The 14389-nt window shown below is 40.4% G+C and overlaps 1 protein-coding gene across 2 annotated transcripts in view; it reads right to left on the reverse strand.

The window, feature by feature from the left end:
- The window catches only part of SLC9A8 (solute carrier family 9 member A8), a 51913-nt gene continuing 37524 nt past the window's right edge, over positions 1–14389 (reverse strand). For both annotated transcript variants that reach the window (XM_075012120.1, XM_075012119.1), the window contains exons 9-16: positions 13003–13144; positions 9721–9823; positions 7744–7860; positions 6119–6201; positions 4174–4285; positions 3474–3694; positions 2644–2790; positions 1–1084 (exon numbers count right to left, since the gene is read on the reverse strand). In XM_075012120.1, coding sequence (XP_074868221.1) covers positions 977–1084; positions 2644–2790; positions 3474–3694; positions 4174–4285; positions 6119–6201; positions 7744–7860; positions 9721–9823; positions 13003–13144 — 1033 coding nt within the window. In that variant the 3' untranslated portion in view covers positions 1–976. The remainder of the gene's footprint in view (positions 1085–2643; positions 2791–3473; positions 3695–4173; positions 4286–6118; positions 6202–7743; positions 7861–9720; positions 9824–13002; positions 13145–14389) is intronic.

Below are 14389 nucleotides of genomic sequence, written 5' to 3' on the forward strand. Positions count from 1 at the left end.
AATTAAAAAACCTCCCAACATCACTTATGAACCCTCAGTTGTGTAAGAGACATTCAGCAACTTAGGCAAAGCAAAACTAACACTTTCCGAGAATCAAAGCCTGTCGTGCCAGCTAGCAGCAACTTTTTTATGGTCACTTTTTAAAGTGTAACCATTTTTTAAGTTACATTCTTTCATGTTATTTCAACGCAGGTGCTTTGAGTTTTGTATGGGCTGAGTGTGTGCATGGAAAGACATAAAAAGGTATATGCATTTTGAGTCCAGTTCTATGCTTTCTCATGTAAAAGCACACTTTAGGAAATGGCAATTAATGTGGATTAAGCCATTTCAACATTAAAAACAATGATTTTAAATGGCAAACAAACTGAGTCTTTAAAAAATTTCTGGTGCTTCTGTCCATGTACAACATCTGATTCCTGTCTAGTGGCTCTCTGTGCATTCTGGATCTGTAATATGCATATTGCAGTTTTGTTCCAGACAAAGATTCAATTATTATTGGCACAACAAATTCACGGTATAAACCATCATGACTCCCTAAGATGTGAATAAGTATTAAAGTATATAATAAAGTGCAACTCATTCTGTTTTGTGTGGCCATATTATGGAACCTGTACTGTAACATGCGTTCACAGCTGACATGAGAAGGGAACGCTCCCTTCTTTGAAGTTATTTCAAAGCAGGGCTGAGTGAAACTTGCAAGTGCTGTGACATTCACAACTAAAAGGCAGGCATCTGTTCTCAATGCACATGCTCCTTTTGTATTACTGTAAAGGGTGTCCAGCATGGACTGGTCTTACAACATACAATCTATCTAGTTCAGTGAAACCGATGTACAGCAGCATATGACTGGACCTGAAGTGGGAACGTCTTCAATCTTAACACCCTGATCTTTTGTACAGTCAGAATCTTCTGTTATTTAAATTTAGTTATGAAAGCGCTAATGATAAACTCATTTTAGTTCTCCTCCTCTAGCCTGCTATAGCAGTTCTTGTTCCTCATCTTCAGACCCTGAGGGTCCTTGTCGCACCTCTTCATACCATTTGTTGGTGAGGCTTTTCATCTGTATGCGGCCATGATGTAGGTCCTAAGGCAAAAGGAAATCAAAATTGCTGTTCAGATTCAGCATTGTGTGAGACCCTTCATTCTCATCACTTCTCTCCCTAACCGTAGACACAGTGAGGCTCACAGTGGAAAACACACATCAATGTACCCTCCATCAGTGGTTATTTTAAGCAACAATTATTTCTGATAAGAGATGTTCCCTCGCTGTGTTCTCCAAAGGCCCACAGAGCTGAGCTGTCACCAGCAATGTTTTCTGGGTGGCCTAGCTCAGAATCTCTTTTCTTTATATGTGCATCAGATTGAAGCAGGAAGCTTATAGTCAGCTTCAGTGGCTCCTCCTATCTTCCTAGGCCTTGGATGCTGCTCTGTTCTTCAGACAGACTATATTCTGTCTCCCCAACACAAGGTGGACTGTAGCTCTGGTTTCCCAACCCCCCGGCTGCCTGGTTCTATGGAACAGTACAGAATGCATACAGGAATCAAATTATTCTCTCTGGCAGGGAAAGGCACAGACCAAGAGGTAGCTGAAAGCAGCCTTTACCAGGACCCAGGGACCAAACAAACCAGGCCTGCTTCAGCAAAATGGTGAATTCAGAAATAAAAATGCTTAATAGGAGGAAAATGCCCAATCCATGGCTGCAGGATCCCAGAGTCTACAGGGCATTCTCTGAGCAAGAAGATTAGAACAGTTCACACCTCTAAGTCACTATTTGTGGAGAGCCCAAAGCAGAGGCATCAGATTACTTCTGAATGACAGTTTCAAAGTTTTCTTTACAAGGAGAAGGTGTAGAACGTTAAAGTGAGAGCAGCAGTTCTAATGCACAACAGTGTGAGAAGGGGAGAATTTTACAGAGAATTCCACAGCTGTACTATGCACGGGGTCCTGGGTATAACCAGTCCTTCCACTGCTTGTGCCATAGGGTTTTCAAAAGGCATGAATGTGTGGACAATGTTTAGGCACAACTGTCAACTAAGCATAGGGTTAGTAACCAAACTATTGCTATAGGGGTCTTAAATCTGTAAGATTAAAGAAGAGTTTAATAAAACGTCACACTTCTGTAAATTTAGTAAACTTTGGAAGTCATCAAAGTATTAACTTAAATCAAACTGACATTTTACAAGGCAGTCTCCGGGTATGTCTACACTTACCGGAAGATTGACTCCTTCAAGGTTCATCTTCTGGGGTGTGATTTAGTGCGCCCAGTCAGGATGCGCTAAATCCAACCATCAGGGCTCTACATTCAGTCATGGTACTCGTCACAGTTGTGAGGAATAAGGGAGGTGGACAGGAGAGTTTCTTCTGTCCACCTCCCTCTGTGTGGGTGGCCAGAAAAGAAATAATTGATATTTGTTACGTCGGGTCCAGCTACGAAATTGTCACAGTTGGAATTGCGTATCTTAGATCAACTTAGTGTTCAGCAACTCTTTATAAATGAGTAAAACTGGTCACCTCACTGTGTCCAGCTCAAAAGCTGCAAGGTTACATCACAGACCCCCAACTGCCTTTGAAGAGAATTCCAAAAAACGCTACACCAACACTTACTGCAATATTTCTTTTTCAACAAAACAAGAGGAACCCACCTCCTGTGTGAGCCGCCTTGTGAACAACGGATTCAAATACTTGGCATCAAGCCACATAAAGCCTTTGAGATCTTGGCGCTTTATGTAGTGGGCTTCATACTCTTCCTCTGTGAGTTCTGACAAATGTTCAGATTCTATGGCATTACCCTGAAAAGATCAGACATACTGGCATAATCTCATAAATGGGACCACTGCACCTTTTGCTTTAGCTGGTCTCATCCTGGGACTTACATAGCTAGAACTACACCGCATATGATCAGCTGTCCAGTCCACAGTTTTGTAAGAATCCTTTATAACTATATGCAATCAGTTCTGGACAAACTAGCTTGAATAAAGGGTGAAAATCAGCGATACAGAGTATCTCCTAAATAAATACGCCCGAGGGGAATGACAAAAAAATTGTCTTTCAGAGGAGGAAAAGTGAAACATACAAACCCCAAGAGATTAAAGTCTTGCTGACAACGGGCACTGGACTGTACAGTGATTTGTTGGCAGGAGTGCTCTCTAGCCAACAAAGCTAATGCGGATGAAGTTTCTTGTTGGCAAAAAAGCTGAGAAATAGCAGCTACACTGCACAACATTTAGTGACCAGACTGTGGAGACACAGCTGTGCTGCTAAAGGCTGTGTAGTGGAGACAATGGCTCTGTCTACACTGTGTGTTCCTCTGTGCCATCTTAGCCATTAATTTAAAAACTCTTTTCACTGCTTTCATCTCATTTTCCAACAGGAAGGACCACAGTATATTTACTATGAATTGATTGAATGGAAAATTAAAGAAAAATATCAATGGCCATTCATTTAAAAAAAAAAAAGACTAGAAGGAACAAACCATCTTTTCGGTCTTGCTGAGGTTAATATCCTTCTTGTTCCTTCTTCGTGCTTTAGAATCCTCGATATCAATCAGTCTGATAAGGGGCATGGTTCCTCCACCCAACAACAAAATTGTGAACAACACAATAATGATAGTTGTGGTCCCAATGAGCTGCCGCTTTTCTATTGGCTCCAAGCCCAAATGGAGGCTCAGAGCATATGGAATTGCCCCACGTAAACCTGGACAGAGAGGATTATAAACCAAGAATAAGTGACTACATCAACAGCAAGATTTGCCTTCCACATCCTTATAAATCAATGTAGTGTTCAACATGTTGGAAGTCGCTTCTTCTTCTTCTTAACCTATTCATGTTTTAAGACTATCTGGGTTCTTATGCTGTGCCCATTGCCCTTGCATTTGATTGCCTATCGGAATTGCTAAATGAATCAGATCTCTATAGCCTTTGAATGCAAATCGTTCAAGCTATTAGGTACCTAAAATTAGGCTATTTTAAAGGTCGTCTTTGTATACTTTCCCAGACTAGGCTCTTTACTGTGTGGTTCACTTACATAAGGAAAACATAGCTTTGCCGCTACATGGGGATTTGAGGAACACACAAATGCTCATTTAGTGTTTGCTCCATACACAGAGGCACAGTATCGTGCAGAGCAGCATCTAGTATGATACACTACTCTGTAAACCGCAAGCTTACACTTACCACTAAACCACATGATGAACATCATTTTGGGCGTGATTTTATGATCACGAAAGAAGTTGAGCAGGTAAGAAAGGGGAAAAATATTCACAGCTCTGCCAAACAGAACAAGCACCTGTTACAAGCAACGAGTTAGAGAATTAGAATTAGAGGCTATTTAATGTATTATTTCTGTCCCCAACAGATCAGTATAAATTGTAACTGGTTTGTGAATAACAGGGGGAATGTATTACTCTCGCCACACATGCATCGTAAGTAGCTATAATGGTAATCCAACTAACAGCAACTGCTCAGCATAGGTCAATGTACAGCTTACATTTTCAAACATGGAGTCATTGGAACTAAAACTCATTACACAGAGGGTGTGTTTGGAATAACGTCCGCTATTCTGAAATAACTTTGCAAGCATTTACACAGCAAAACTGCTGTTTTGAAATAATTTCTAAATAGTAGATGGCTTATTCTGAATTCTGTAAACCTCATTCTACAAGGAATACAGCCTATTCTGAAATAGATATTTCAGAATAGGGGTTGTATAGACAAGGAATAGGGACTATTTCAAAATAAAATATTCCAGAATAGCTTATTCCAAAATAACGCTGCCGTGGAGACATAGCCAAACACCATAGACATAACTGAGAATGTTACCAGATGCTGGTTTTACAAATAGCAAGTGAATTGGAAGCTGCAAGGGCATTCCAAAAATCCCAGGGATTCATCTGCGTGTAGGTTGAGCATCTTTGATAGCTTTCCAAAAGCAGTCCAGCTCCTTTAATTATGTGCGGAGCAGCTGAAAGGCAAGCAGAAATTTCTGCTGCTTCCCCGTAGGCCAATGCCTCATAAAAAAGGGCAGAAAGCTAAAGGGCTGGTTATAATTCAGTCCCTCAGCACTTCCTCACGTAGCACTGTAAAAAAAAATACTCAACACATGCAAATAGCATTATGAGACCTGAGGATCATTTTCTTCCGTGCACTCAATGTCAACAAATATAAAGGAAAATTCAGAAGAATCAGGTGGAGTTCCTGGTACTGTTGCTTTTGAAAGAACACCACCTTGACAAGATAAATATCCTGGAGCTAGAATATGTGGGAGTTCCTATGGCTGTGTCCTTTTGCCACACGGCAAACAGTCATCATTACTGCCTTTGGGCTGTGACGGCTGTCACCAACGAGAACAAAAGACACTCTGCTTGGGAGGAGAGGCAGTTAAATGTAATACACTGAGAGCAGCCTGGGAGCTGAGACTAACACTTCAACATCTCTGACTGCAGAACAAGGGTGCTTCTGAAGTATAGACTCAAATACGACAGCATACAGTGCTGTCCTCAAGGTCAGGCCCAGCAGGAATTAATAGGTTATTCTTTTCCTTCTGTGAAAGGGGAACACATTATGCATTTGCAGACTGGTATTATGATAATGCTAACAGGTAGGTTATCCTTGTGTGAGGCACAAAGTATCATTTATACCAAACGCTTCTTTTTCTTTGTAATTAAAATCTGTAAAAAAAACCCAAGAACTGAAAACGTTACATGGAGAAGCAACACTCCCCTTATCACCTTTACATTCTCTGCAACTTCTGAAAAGATGCTATTTTAATAAACCTGACTGAAAGACAGTCTCGTGCAGGGATTCTTCAGCTCTTTTCAAATAGTCTCATATGCGCAAGCTGCAAAGGAGACGGTACACTAGAATTCCTTTATATATGCTCTTAGAGGTCTTTACCAAAGCCATGGGGAATACTCAGAAGAAATAGTTAATTCCAGCTCACTGCTGGGGATTTCAGATGAATCATATATAAAGAACATGGGAGCATTTTATGAAAATATAAACAGAGGTTTTGCAAAGACATTACTTGAGCCCAACAGACCATGAAAAATACTGTTGTGTATTTTTTTTACAAATACTACTAAAAGGTTTTGAAAACTCTCAGGAGGAAGTAAATACTTACTATGCACCAGATGACAAAGGACATTTCAAACTTGTGAGGAAAACTAAAAATCGACAGACCAAGGAATGCAAAAACACAGGTTTCTGAAAAAGAGATCTCAAACTTAGTTATTCAAATAAAATGATCCTAGTCAATAAAAGCTGATCCCTAAGATTTTTCCTACTCCTGAAATAGGCTATTACATACATTACATACATGTGTGCACACGCTCCCTGATTCCTTCAGTCAGGCCAGATTCAAAATAGATGTATCTATCACAATGCACCACCCTTACTCTTACTAAGAAACACTTTACTCCAGAGTGGTCTGATTTCAAGAGTAACTATTAACCATCATGAAGAATGCTAGCAGCACGTTGTCCTAGATTACTGAAAAATGTCTTCACTGGTATGCTTGCTTGCTTGCTTGAAGATTTTGGACATGTTTCAAAGCCCACTGACAGTGAAGACTCCAATTGACTCAAATGGACTTTTGTATATCAGACCCTATATACAAATGAATCTCTCTCTTAACTTCATATATTCTGAGTTAAGCATTTTACTACAAAGTTACATGCATAAATATTGAAATCTTACTAAATAACTGCACTTCATAGCACTTTACATGATAAATTATAATACTACCTTGAAGAGGCAAACATATTGTTCTAACAACACCTGGAAGTTATTTTTAACATATGTCTCTGATAGTGCTATTAACAATTACTGAGGCATATTCATAATGCCACTTTATTTCAGAAGCACAAAGTCAAGATGCTACTTAGCACATTCAGTGTGTTTAAAAACGATTACACTCTGCCTGTATGTGATTACTGCATTTGCAGTTGATTTAATCCTAGCAAAGTAGGCTTTTTGTTAGGAAGAGAGGCAGACACAAAGTGCTATTCCACGAACAAGGTATGGAATACTAACGTGCAGGTGCCCTTAAACATACAGTTGTATTCGTAATGCAGAATCTTCCTCCCTCCATTAGACCAGAGGAATGAAAGGAAAGGCTACCAACTGTAGTGCTCTGGCAGTTTGAATGGAGATACCTATCAATCTTTGCCAATGTCTGAAACACCTTTTTTTTTTTTAAATAGCTTCTTTCTGTTCAAAATGATTTTAAAAATAGGGACATGTTAAGTCTCCTTCCACTGAAACTAGCCTAGAGGGGGAAAGGTGGCAGGAAGGTCTATTTGGTTCTCAATTATGTGGCAAGTGTTAGCTAGAGTTTGGACTAGAGCAGGCGTGTCCAACCTGCGGCGGCCCTGGACAGCTAGTAATGTGGTCCCACAAGATTGTAAACTTTTAAGATTATTATGTGATTTACATACATTAACTATATTATATATTTTATACGCAGACCAAGACAATTCCTCTTCACTCAATGCGGCCCAGGCAAGCCAAAAGGTTGGACACCCATGGACTAGAGGATGTGGGAAAGAGATTCACCCAATTTGTCAGCAAAGGTGACTTTAGACTATCTTGCAGCCTTCATATTACTAAGTGTGTTAGTAGAGACATGCAGCACTGACATATGACATATGAATCAGCTTTCTCTCTTGACCTGAATGACATCTTTCTTTCATACACAAGAAATGTTAGTTTAAAGAACATTAGGCTCAAGCTACAGGCAGCACCTACCGCACATGAAAGCAACAGTTCTCAATGTCTGTTGCATTAGGACCTGTGTAACTGGGGAAAGGTTATGGTGTGTGTAGTGAGACATCACAATGCCAGAGAACAGGATTGCCATGATACCTGCGAATATAGTATCAAACAGCAGAATATTACTTAGCATTTACATAGAAATTTACAAACAATCCTCATAACACCATCAGGAGCTAAGACTGTCCTGTTTTATAGCTGGGGAAACTGAGGAAGAGATTAAGGTGGTGCCTGCTCTAGCTATAATTGTCCTATCATTGCTAATACAGGTTAAACTCCATGATCATCAAAAAGAGATTGGGAGCTATAGTCTAGATGGATTGCTGGCTGCTGCTGGAATGCAATCTACCAAATCAAGATTGCACAGGTGTATTCAAGGGCAGGATTGGAACTCTGTCTAGTTTTAAAAAATAAATCCTTGTTCCTTCATGTTTTCCTAACAGGATGCCTGTGTAGCGTACAATATGCTGAACCTGAACCATGATTTCCTGCTTTTAATTTGCCTGACATGCAGCAAAGACAGATAAGACAAAAAGGAAAAAACCTCTAATCTACAGGGCTAGGAAACTGCATCATTTACATTCCCACAGCAAAGGAGGTCTGCCCACTCTACATGCTGCTCAGCCTGGCAGCATTGGTATATGAAAAAGGGAAGGAATCGAAGGTCTGAGTTTGCAATCTACCCTCTTACTAATCCCAACAATATGATGCACACAGGGGAGGGAACAGCAAAAACAAATATACTCTATAGCTCACTATGAATCTGAGACTGGAGGAAAATTTTCCATTGGTAGGGAGAGACGGCACAATACATAAGACCCATAATGGAAGCAGGACAAGGCAGCTGTTATATAGCTCTAGTGGCCCTAACACCAAATACAAGTGGCAGGGTGAACCAGTAGGTATTCCACTCCATGAGTTTGAGCAGCAGCCTTACAAAGTCAGGTAGAATGCTGTAATCCTGCTCCCCTACTTCAAGTTCAGGGAGGACGACCTTACTGTGATCTTTGCAGTTTTGTGGAAGCACATTACGTTATCCGTTTGTGAAGTTACTAAGGTGTCACCTACAAGGAACACGTGGGATAAATAATCACAAGGCACAGCATGACCCATAAGAGCAAATGAACTGCAGTGAAGATTATGGACAGGATAAAATAACATTTGGGAATAATGATAAACTTCACTGAGGGTTAAACATCACTGAGCGTTACAACACAATGCCTTCTTTAGTCAAAAACCAAGGAAGTTTGAAAAGCTAACAGTGACATGCCCAAACAAGAGTGGCCCTGAAGCACTGGAATGGAAGAACAAGAACATGTACCTGAGGTGTGCTCAAAAGAGCCCTTTGTTTGGAATGTAGAGTTGAACTCTACAGGTACAGAACTCGACCAAGGTCATTCAGGGTTTATACACTTCCGATAAATCATTTTTTAAAGTAGTTTAAACCAATTAGGGGGCTTGTCATACAATCTGTTATGTAATTCAAAAAGTACTATATTTTATAATGTCAGCATTTAAGTCATACAATAATTAATGACTAATTTACAGTACTTTACTATGATTTTTATATTTACTATTCAATACATACAAGGAATAAAAAGGATTCATGTTCTGAAATGTTTATGCATACCAATATTTTAGCATAACTTGTTTTCAGGGCAGTCTATTTTCATAGCAACACCCAAATACTGTAACACATTAAACCACAAGGTCAGGGTTCAAATAGTTGACATTTTCATTTGTATGCCCAAGTACAATGACACTACGCATACAGTAATTGTGCATGCAAATATGCAGCATCCGTCATCTGAAATGACAGTACTAATATTAGTATCAATAGGCGTCAAAGGAGCATGGCTGCAGAGTACCAGAAGCTGAAAATCCTATCATTCCATATTGGTAACTTTTTAAAATTCGATAACTAATTTTGCACATATTCATTTTTCTACCTACCTGAGAGGGAGATACCTTCTGCAAGTCCATAAGGAAGATAAGCAAAAATAATCATCATCCCAAATTCCAGGGAGGGTGTTTTCCTTAAATCAATGTGTTTTAGTATGTACATCTCAAACCATTAAGGAAAAAGTAAGAAGAGAAATCCTCAGAAAAATTCAAATCTATATCAAACACCACTCACCATATTTCATATATTTGTCTAGCAAATAGCTAATATTAAGACTGCAAAGCACCCTGTAAATTGATTGATCATTTCTGGGATGGGGGAGTTTAAGTGAAATTAAAGTGGGTGGAAACTGTCAGAATGCCAGCCCTAGAAATTGAAGGCCATTGTTTATTTACACAAGTACCTAAAATATGGAGAGCAGCGTGACAACATGCTTAAATCTGGATCTGAAGGAAGCACGTTTCTATGCACTTTACTTGTTGACCCCTCCACACAGACTACCAGTCATTTCCAATCATGATATGGATTCCTGTTCCCTCAGAACCAGAAAAGAAACTACCAAATTTATTGCAGAGAAGTCATGGAACAGTTTTCAAACAATAATTCTTATGGATACGGGAAGGGCTAGAAGCCAGGACCCAGAAGTGAACTGGCCCGCACAGTGCCTCTCATTTCTACTTTTGACAGAAACGAGAATCCTCTTTTGTCCTTGCTTAGGACAAGAACATGAGCTAACCTTATATTGCATCTGTATATGTGCTAGAAAGAGTGACTGGGCTCAAATCCTGGATCCATTCAACTCAATGACTTAGATTCAACTGACTTTAATGAAGCTGGGATTTTGCCCTGGCCTAGATCTCCTTTGAAGCAAGTGAAATACAGTAATTTTCCACTTAGCATCAAAGACTGGGAAAAAAATCTGTGGAATAAATTAAAAGCAAAAAGATTGCAAAGAGTTTAATTAAATTAGAGCCAAACCTGCACCCTGCCCAGACATCCCAGCTGGCCACGCTCCAAGTTGGGCTTCTCTCAGAAAAAATGGAGCAGCGCAGAATCAGGGCTGTTCCATTACTGGTGTTACAGCCTCTTGGCTGCAGCAGCACTCAAATTAAGTGCATTCCCTACTCAGGAGGGGATTAAACCAGTGGCTCATCATGAATTACCTGTGAATCAGTGTAATCTACCAGTTTAGGTTCACTGTAGCAGACCTCTGCCACCTGTCTGAGTATGGAACCATGTATACACAGTCTCAAGTTCTTCCCCTGTCCACTTGATGCAGCGGAAATGCAACATGGTTGCAGAGGAGTGATGTAATATTTCACCTTCAGCTTAGTAGAGCAAACATGCTGTGTGTATCATCAGTTGCATACGCAGCTAGCCTTTGAGTTAGTTCCTGATGGACAGGACTGATCAGCGATAAATTCTACATCAACATGTCCATGCACTTGAAGCATCATGCTCTTGTCCCACTTTCAAAATATTCTGTCTATCTTTGTTAAAATTCAGATCACTGTGACATGGAAGTTCACATTCCTCCAGGCTAACGGTCAGGAACATTTCAATCCTATTGGTCTGCTGGCAAAATTTCCTTTGCTTCACAGAAATATTTTGCTTCTGGCTAATATTTTGAGGCTCAAACAACAATAAAATATCAGCGCAGTTAAACTGCTCTTGTGTTTGGCCTCTTACAGCTATTTTTCATTGACTATCTAACTGAATCAGGAAGATGTCAGTCTCTCTCTTTGGCTGAGAGACTGTAAATGAATCAAAGGAGCATGGAATAATTCTAATGAACAAAGACAGCAAATGTGCTCATGTTTAAGCAAACACTCAGGTCCCCTCATTTACAAAACAAAATGCTTGACCATATAGGCAGGTTAAAGGAATAACTGTAGCATGAAGCTAGCGCAAAAAAAAATTATACAGGTTTCTATTTTAAATGCTGAAGCAAGCTTTCAAAAGCAACAAAAGCATCTGGTTTAAACAAACATCTTTTCTTATCATAAGGGAGAAGCTTTTGGGTTGTTTAGCAACCAAGTCGAGCAGAGGCAGAAAGACACAGATATAATTCAACATCCAAACCCAAACTGAGCTATAGCCAGGCCTGTCGATGTGTGTTGGGGGGGAGGGGGGCGAGCGAAGGGCCCCTGCCCCGGGGCCCATCATTTCAAAGGGACCCAGAGCTCCAGCCACTGCTGATGTTACTGTGGCAGCAGGAGTGACTGGAGCTCTGGACCTCTTTGAAGTGCTGGCAACGCTGCTCCACTGACAGCCACAAGCACTGCCTCTTCCGCCCTTGACCCCACCCCTTCAGGGGTGCAGAGCCAGGCCCCTCTCCCACCTTGTCCCAGTGCCTGTGGTGGCTGTCAGCCCCACTGGCTGTACCCATATTCAATCGGCTGAATATGACATGTAAGGCTGGAAAATTTCATGGTCTGACTTTAAAATTCCCTTAGTTTTTAACAATGGATTTACCGTTTTTACATGCGAAAGCTGGGACATAAGCTAGTCAAATAAAATTGCCCAGTACAGCAAAACAGGTTCCACACTTTTAAGAGGGAAAAGAAAACACATTTTTCATTGATAATGAAATTGAAAAACAGAATACTGGAATTGAGAAAACAACTAGCATATTTTCAAATACTCTATTTGCATATAATCTAAAATAGCATACGGTAATTTAGACCTTAATTATATTCATGTAAGTATACAAAGCTTTTATAATAAACTTGCATATTGACAGCCCCAGGACTGGGAGCTTGCCAGATATTCCAATATGCTCTGGGCAGGGCACCACGCTGCGTAGGGATCCGCTCTGGGCAGCTCACACATGGCCACACCACCAGCTGCCCTTGGGGAGACAGTGTGCCGAGTGCTGTGGGCGGGGCACTGTGCCGCTTGTGAGTGACTATGAGCTGCTCTGGGTGGGGCACTGCATAGGGAGCTGCTTTGGGTGGTTTGTGCATGGCTGCTCCAGACACGCCTCTCTGGGTGGGGCGCTGTGCTGTGTGGTGAGCTGCTCTGGGAGGCGGGCAGTGGGCAGGAGACCTGAACAACCACCGGCTGCTCACACATGGAATGGAATGAAGGTTAATTTAGAAGGCCAGTTATCTGAATACTGGTTAAAACAAAGTTCACTGTATTTAAGTTTTTAAAATAGGCCCATTAGCACTAATATTAAAAACAAATGAGCAAGAGAAAATAGGCCCACAAAAAGAGCTTATGTAAAAATCATTCCCCTAAAAAACATTACTGAATGACCAGATGAAAATCATTGCTAGAATGGTAGAATTCACCAACATATACGTGCATCACTTTACCAAATGAAAGGATATTAATGCAGATATAAGGCCGGTAAGAGTGCCTAGTGCTGCAGAGCCAAAGAACATCTTAAGAAAGTAACCCAGTGCCTGTAAAAAGGTTTGCCATCCACTTACATCTGACATATTTTCTCTTGTCAAACCTTCTGCTGTGCTGGAAATGATTTTAAGAAAGGAAAGGAAAATAGAAACAGTTATAAGTCTGAAAAAGACAAATGTCTTTAAAAAATTCAAGCAATCTACATTTCTCTCTATTGCTGCTGCTCTTAAAAGGCTTTTACTGCAATCGAACAACGACAATGTCAGAAAATATTAAATCAACTGTTGGTATAGTCCCCAAAGGGAAACCTAATTTCACTAAAAATCTGGAAATCTAGCACTGTTCTTGTGAAATTGTCTCACAATGGCATAAATAGGCTACAGTGATGCAGCAAACCAGGTTCCATACTTTTAACAGGGAAAAGAAAATGCATTTTTAATGTTAAAAATATGAAGCTGCCAAAGAATGAGGTAACATCAATAAAAAGGAGCTCAAATGTGTTAGAGTGCACAGAGAATACTTCAACATGATAGCCTTACTTAAAAGTACCTACATATGATAGGTAGTGCTTAAAGTGCTGTTCTTCCCTGAAAATGACTATGAAAAATACAGCACTTTTTTATTTAGGAGATCAGCTGCTCTCATGTAGTCTAAGGCCATGTCTACACTAGAGCATAAAGTTGATTTTAAGGAACTTAGCTCAATTTTATACTGTGACTGTCTTCACTGCAAATACTGTTAGGTTGATTTTAAGGGGCACTAAAGTCAACTTTCTTGAAATAATGCCAAGTTCAAATTTTAAAGATTTAATTAATGTTAGTATGGAAACATCATTATTTTAAAATGATTTTGTTAGCTTCGAGAGGTATCCCATAATGCGCCACAGGTTCTGGCTGCTTTCACCTATGCTGCTCTCCAGGTATGCAGGAATTAGGTAACAGGAAGCCCAGGAATTTGAAATCATTTTCTTTCTGGCCATTGCAGCTAGCACATCTCAGGAGCAATTGCTTCTAGCCATGAATTCTCTGGGTTGCAAAAGAGCGCCAGCATGGAGCCATCAAGAGATCCAGGATCTCATTTCTGTGGGGGGGATGAATCTGTGCCGAGTAAACTACAAACCAGCAAAAGAAATGTGGACATTTATGGGAAGATTTCTAGGGCATGCTGGAGAAAGGTTACACCAGGGACACTCAGCACTACAGGGTGAAAATCAAGCCCCTCCTCCCTCCCACATGGATGCCACGCTGCATGGACCTGGCTTCCCGACACTGGCATGTCCTAACTTGTGCTGAGTTTCAGTGTTTTAAAAGGCTTTCTCCCTGCACAGGATTTAGCAGGAGAGGCCGAGAAACTTGTTTT

The sequence above is a fragment of the Carettochelys insculpta genome, chromosome 17 (genome assembly GCF_033958435.1).
Source record: "Carettochelys insculpta isolate YL-2023 chromosome 17, ASM3395843v1, whole genome shotgun sequence".
Taxonomy (NCBI): Eukaryota; Metazoa; Chordata; order Testudines; family Carettochelyidae; genus Carettochelys; species Carettochelys insculpta.